At 46.9% G+C, this 6,126-nt stretch overlaps 1 protein-coding gene and 1 pseudogene across 1 annotated transcript; both read left to right on the top strand.

The window, feature by feature from the left end:
• Positions 1 to 227: 227 nt before the first annotated feature.
• On the top strand, positions 228 to 2,279 carry LOC119286901 (zinc finger protein CONSTANS-LIKE 6-like). Its single transcript, XM_037566369.1, has 2 exons — positions 228 to 1,278; positions 1,397 to 2,279. The coding sequence occupies exons 1-2, from the start codon at positions 319 to 321 to the stop codon at positions 1,667 to 1,669; spliced, it is 1,233 nt and encodes a 410-aa protein (XP_037422266.1). The 5' UTR covers positions 228 to 318; the 3' UTR covers positions 1,670 to 2,279.
• Positions 2,280 to 2,903: 624 nt separating this feature from the next.
• On the top strand, positions 2,904 to 5,005 carry LOC119283687 (annotated as a pseudogene).
• The last annotated feature ends 1,121 nt before the right edge of the window (positions 5,006 to 6,126 follow it).

The following is a 6,126-nucleotide window of genomic DNA, read 5'->3' as shown; positions in this document are numbered from 1 at the left end:
CAGCCAATCAGCTTCGAGATAACCACGTCCCCGGGTCCCGCCCCTCCTCCAGCCCACTCCCATCGGGCCACGTCGTCGAAAAGGCCCTGCCAGGCCCACCGGCCCGCCCTTTTACCCAAATCACCCACACACGAACCCACGGGCGCTGGAGCGTGGGCCCGGGGTCGCCGTCCGGGCTCGCGGTTTAATAGAGGAAAAGGGCTCCGACCTCTCACCCCACACTGCTCCGAGTTAAGCGCTCGCTTAACTCTACTGAGCTAGTGTCAGCGGGGCAGGCGCGAGGGTGCCTAGCTAGCTCGGTCGCTCGTGTCCGACGAGATGGCGAGCGCCGGCGCGGCGATCGGTGCGCGCGCGGCCCGCGCCTGCGACGGCTGCATGCGGCGGCGGGCGCGGTGGCACTGCGCCGCGGACGACGCGTACCTGTGCCAGGCGTGCGACGCCTCCGTCCACTCGGCCAACCCGCTCGCGCGGCGCCACCACCGGGTGCGCCTCCCCTCCTCGTCCTCGCCGGCCGCCACCTCCTCCCTTCAGCACGCCGACCCCGACGAGCCCGCGTGGCTGCACGGGCTCAAGCGCCGGCCGCGCACGCCGCGGTCGAAGCCCGGGATGGTGGGCAAGCACGGCGCGCCCGCCGCCGCGAAGGCCGCGGCTGCCTCGGCGGTCCCCGATCTCGAGGCGGAGGACTCCGGCTCCGGCATCGTGGGTGACAACGACGAAGGCCACGGCGTGGAGGTCGACGACGAGGATCTCCTGTACCGCGTCCCGGTGTTCGACCCCATGCTCGCCGAGCTCTACAACCCCGTGCCGGTCGACGAGTTCCGGGAGCCCCTCGAGCAGAAGCCTTCCGTCTGCTGCTTCTCGTCGCTTGCCAATCAGCCGTCGTCGGAGTACGCCTCGGGCGTGGCGGAGGCGGCCGACGGGTTCTCCGGGTTCGACGTCGTCCCGGACATGGAGCTCGCCAGCTTCGCCGCGGACATGGAGAGCCTGCTCATGGGAGGAGTAGAAGAGGGGTTCGACGACCTGCGGTTCTTGGACGAAGAGAAGCCCCAGCTGAACCTTGACTTCGACATGGCGGACTTCGATGATCAGAGCACCGCGGCGCCTGCGCCGGAGCAAGAGTTAGGGGACAGGAAAAGGAAGCGGTCGGACTCGGGGATGATACTTAAGCTCGACTACGAGAGGGTTATCGACTCCTGGGCCCATGACGGCGGCTCGCCGTGGTTCTACGGCGAGCGCCCCCACATCGACCCCAGTGATGATTCCTGGCTGGACTTGCCGGTAAGGACCTGCCCCGAGTCCTGAGTCCTGCCATGTGATCTATCTATACACTCATTTCATTTCTGTATATCTAGACTTGTCGTCTAATCAAGCTCGATCTGTTGCTTGGCATGGACAGGCGGGGAGCCGTGGATTCGGGCTCGGCGCAGCGGTGACGGCGGTGACCGGCGGCGAGCGGGAGGCGCGGGTGTCGCGGTACCGGGAGAAGCGGCGGACGCGGCTGTTCGCCAAGAAGATCCGGTACGAGGTGCGCAAGCTCAACGCCGAGAAGCGGCCGCGGATGAAGGGCCGGTTCGTCAAGCGCACCGCGCTGCCACCGCTGCCGCCGCGGCCGCCGATGGTGCTCGCGGGCCACGGCCACGGCGGCGCGCACGGGCGCTTCCGTTTTTGAAAGCAAGCGCTCGATCGTTCGTCCGTGGATGCAGCCGCATGCATGCACGCCTGTGCATGCACCGTCCTCGCCGCCGCTCGAACGATAATCCGCTAATAAAATACACTTCACCTACGTAGCTCGTTCTTTCTTGCTAGTTTTGAGCAGAAACCTCTGTGAAATAGGACGCCCTCACCACGTACGTACGACTGAATATACACTCGTAGAATTTCATGTGCAAAGTAAGTAGTAGTTATGTACTGCAAGCATCTGTATATACGTTCCATGGTTTAGGGTTATTGTTGTTGTTGTTACTTTCGTCGTTTTTGTAAGGAAGTTGTACTGATTACAAAGGTTGTACTGTAGATGTTGATCTCAAAACGTAGGAGATACATTCATGGTACGATAGAGTTAGGGTGGGTAAGGACTTGTAACTGAGAATGGTAGAGGGAGATCAAGCCTAGTTGGTGTATGTCAATGCATGCCTTCCAGCCTTTCATTCCTGATGTGTTGGGTAGCCTCGAACCAGCAGGGCACAATCTCTGAGTCACAATCACAATGTGCTTATTTGTAAGTCTAGAAATCTGGTATTTTCTACTGGTGTAAAGGTTGCATGTCTTTTTTTTTTCTCGATCTAAACGTCTTGACACTTTGTATGTAGATATATATGAAATTTTCCGCTAGCTTTGCATCTAGTAGCTATAGACTGAAGAGCATGCCATTCACATATCTTAACGCCTCTTCGATTCAAACAATTTCTAAGGGCTCATTCAGTTTACAGGATTTCAGATCATAGAAACAGGAAAAGTAATAATAATTAGGGTGGCCTCTTTTCCTTAGGCTTTGGTTCAATAATGGTAAACACAACCTTAATCAGAATGGGATTGTGTAGGATGTACTTCACATATTTGTCGGAAATCCTCAGCATAATTTATAATCTCCACATATTTATTTCGCTGTGACAATGCATCGAAAATTACAAAACCAGCTCTTTGGATCATCTCTTTGAAATTCACGGAAATTTGAAGAGAGATGAGGTTCATGCAACCGATCTCGTGTTACAATTATTTCAAAATTCCTCGGGTTTGAGATATATAGTAGGATGTCTATTTCTACAACCTGATTCATATGGTCATAGGGGTATCCTTAAGAAAATTTCTAATGAATTAAAATCCTAACCCTTTGTTTCAACAAGTAAATCTAGATCATGTTACCAATCAACTTGTGCGATGTGGTGTATAAGGTTATTTCAAAAATGGTTGATGCTCGCTTGAAGATAATTCTATCAGATATCATCAGCCCAACTCAGAGTGCTTTTGTGCCTAGAAGAATGATTACAGAAAATATTTTAGTGGCAAATGATTGTTCCCACACAATAAAGAAGAAAGGGCGGGTAAAGAAGGCTTGTGTGCTATCAAACTGGACATGCACAAAGCATATGACCGAGTGGAATGGTGCTTTTTGAAGGAAAATTTGTTGAAACTGGGATTCGAAGAAAATTGGGTGGATTTGTGTACCTCTGTGGAGTACCGAGTTCGTTTTAATGTTGAAGAGACTGAGAGTTTTAAACCTACTAGAGGATTGAGGCAGGGGGTCCTCTCTCTCCCTACTTGTTCTTGTTATGTGCGGAGGGCTTGACCACCCTCTTAGCTAACACGGAGAAGGGTAATATTTCCGGTATTAAGGTTAGCAGAGACGCCCCTTCAATTTCCAATCTGCTCTTTGCCGATGACTCTTTGATCCTTATGCGAGCCAACACCATGAATATGGAGGCTTTGAGATCAGTTATGGATTCTTATTGTGCCGCCTCGGGGCAAATGGTGAGTGTCGAAAAAACTAGCATATTTTTAGCCCCGGTACAAATGTGGAAGACAAGGCGCAAATTTGTACTATTTTGAATATTCTGACTGAAGCCCTCAATGGTAAATATTTGGGTTTGCCTGCCAATGTGGGTATGGACAAAAGCGGTTGTTTTCTGTTCCTAGTTCATCGAATTATTATGAAAAATAGTGGATGGAAATAAAAATTATTATCTGCGGGAGGGAAGGAAAAATTGTTCAAACCTATTGTACAAGCTATTCCCACCTATGCCATTTTCGTCTTTAAAGTTCCTACAAAAATTTGCAAAGGAATCATTGACGCGATGTCGCAATTTTGATGGGGTGACGAGGACAATCGAAAAAGGATGCATTGGATGGCGTGGTGGAAGATGTGTGTTCCAAAAGATCAAGGATATATGGGCTTTAGAGATATAAGTTGTTTTAATCTGGCATTGTTAGCTAAACAAGGTTACCGTCTTTTGGATAATCCCGATTCCTTATGTGCAAAAATCTTCAGAGCCAAGTATTTCCCTGAGGGTGCTTTGATGAATGCAAATTTAAGAAAAGGTCCTCTTTTACTTGGCAAACATTATGCCGGGAGTCAACTCTCTCAGAAAAGGTTATATATGGCGAGTTAGGAATGGACAAACTATTGATATTTGGCGAAATGCTTAGATCCCGAATTGTGCAAATAGAAAAAGTATTACTCCTAGACGAGGGCACCTTCTGTCAAAGGTTTATTATGATCCTATTGATCCCGTCATGAATTTTTGGGATGAAGATTTGATGAGACAAACGTTGTGGCCAATAATTGATTTTCAACGAGTCCTTGTGATTCCCCTCCCTATGCATAATATGCTAGATTTCATTGCTTGAATACAAAAAATACTTTATTCACTGCTCGATCAGCTTATTTGAAGGAATGGAAACAACAACACGGGAGGAAATTGCAATACACAAATGATATGGATAGAAGCAAGGTCAATCCTATTTGAGGTAAGGTCTGGAAATTAGCTTGTCCAGCAAAGGTAAAAATATTTATTTGATGTACGAATCCTCGCGCGTCGTGTTACGCTTGCTAATAGATACATGAAAGTTTTGTCCATCATGCTCGAATGGTTCAGAGGAAACAAAACATGTTGTTTTGTGTCAGAAGGCAAAAAAGATGTGGGATAAGTTGGGGATGTACAAGGCGATTAAGAAAGCTTGTGTTATTGATTATGCGGGAGAGGCCGCGCTTGAATTACTACTCATGCCAGATCAAGAACTGTCTATTTTGGGCCCCAATGCGCTTGAATTGATCGCTATAACTGCTTGGTATTTATGATGTGATAGATGTAAGCTGGTTCATGAGGGTAAGTTTCAAGAGGGGTGTATGAAGCCTCGATGGGGATTCAAGTTATAACGGCAAACTATGTAAATGCCCACTCCCCTAATACTACTAGGTGAAATGGAGGATGGAGCAGACCTCCTAAGGGGTTTTGTTAAGCTGAATGTGGATGCTGCTTACGCCTTACGGGCACAATCGGTGTTGTAATCAGAGATGATAAAGGAAAATTCATTATTGAAGAAAATTGGATGATTGATTGGTGTGCTGATGTTCTGACAGCGGAAGCGTTGGCGCTTAGGTTTGACTTATTATTGGCACAAAAGGCATGCTGCAATCGTCTCATGATTAACTCTGATAACATGGAAGTTATTGACACGATGAAGAATAGAGGACATTCTGCAAGAGTGGCGGCGGCAATTTTTGATGATTGTTGTTTTATTGCAGGTGATTTTTCTCTTACTAGTTTTGAACATTGTAATAGGGAAGCAAATAAAATAGCTCATGAACGGACATGAAGTATCTGCTCCCGAGCTCAAATGCACCCTGATGAATAGTAAAAGAAAAGTAAAGCAATTCAAAAAATTCTGAAATTATTTTGTGGTAAATTTTGACAAATGTTTTGTATGCTTGCAAAATTTCAACACGGAAGGACATTCGAGGAAGTCATGAAAAAAGCGATGCTCCAAACATGCTAGTTTTGAAAACATTTTGGAGTACTTTTTGTTTGCCACAACTTCCACGAAATGTCATTTCGTGCTGCAATTTGTTAAACATACAAAACATTGTTAAACATACAAAACATTTTTAAAATTTTATCACATTTTTTTTTGAATTTTCTATATATTTTGAATTTTACCGTGGTGCATTTGAGCTCGGGATCAGAATAGGACTTTTGCTCATGAACTTGCTAGGTTCGTGAAATGTTCCATGACAAAGGATTGGTTCGAGGAGCCTATGGAAATATTGTACCTCTTCTTATAGACAATGTAACCATTGTTTCTAATTAATAAAGGTGTTGTTTTTCAAAAAAAAATCATGTTACCACACATTCATTCCATGAGTATCAGTATAGCACTCAGTACTGATATGGAGGAGAAAAGAACGACCATCATACTCCCTTTAACGAAGAGAGCGAGAGAAAGCCCAGCAACGAAAGTTCTTATGCCCCTAAAACTAGGATAACAGAGCCACCAAAAATGAACGCGAGAAAGGCAATATATATTCTTAATGGCATCTCTGGATGAGATGTAGGTACATCAAATAAGACACAGGTGCGATATTTGTGTCAAAGCGCAAATGAAATTGTGGTATTTTGTCAAAAGAAATCT

This window comes from Triticum dicoccoides, chromosome 4A, assembly GCF_002162155.2.
Source record: "Triticum dicoccoides isolate Atlit2015 ecotype Zavitan chromosome 4A, WEW_v2.0, whole genome shotgun sequence".
Classification (NCBI taxonomy): Eukaryota; Viridiplantae; Streptophyta; class Magnoliopsida; order Poales; family Poaceae; genus Triticum; species Triticum dicoccoides.
The sequence above is the reverse complement of the archived record's forward strand: the minus strand, read 5'-3'. Positions and strand labels throughout refer to the sequence as shown.

What these genes read in the sequence shown, in the direction of transcription:
- LOC119286901 (XM_037566369.1), top strand. Translation starts at nt 319, where the DNA reads ATGGCGAGCGCCGGCGCGGCGATCGGTGCGCGCGCGGCCCGCGCCTGC. An exon ending in ATTCCTGGCTGGACTTGCCG is followed by an intron (nt 1,279 to 1,396) that starts GTAAGGACCTGC and finishes TGGCATGGACAG; the next exon opens with GCGGGGAGCCGTGGATTCGG.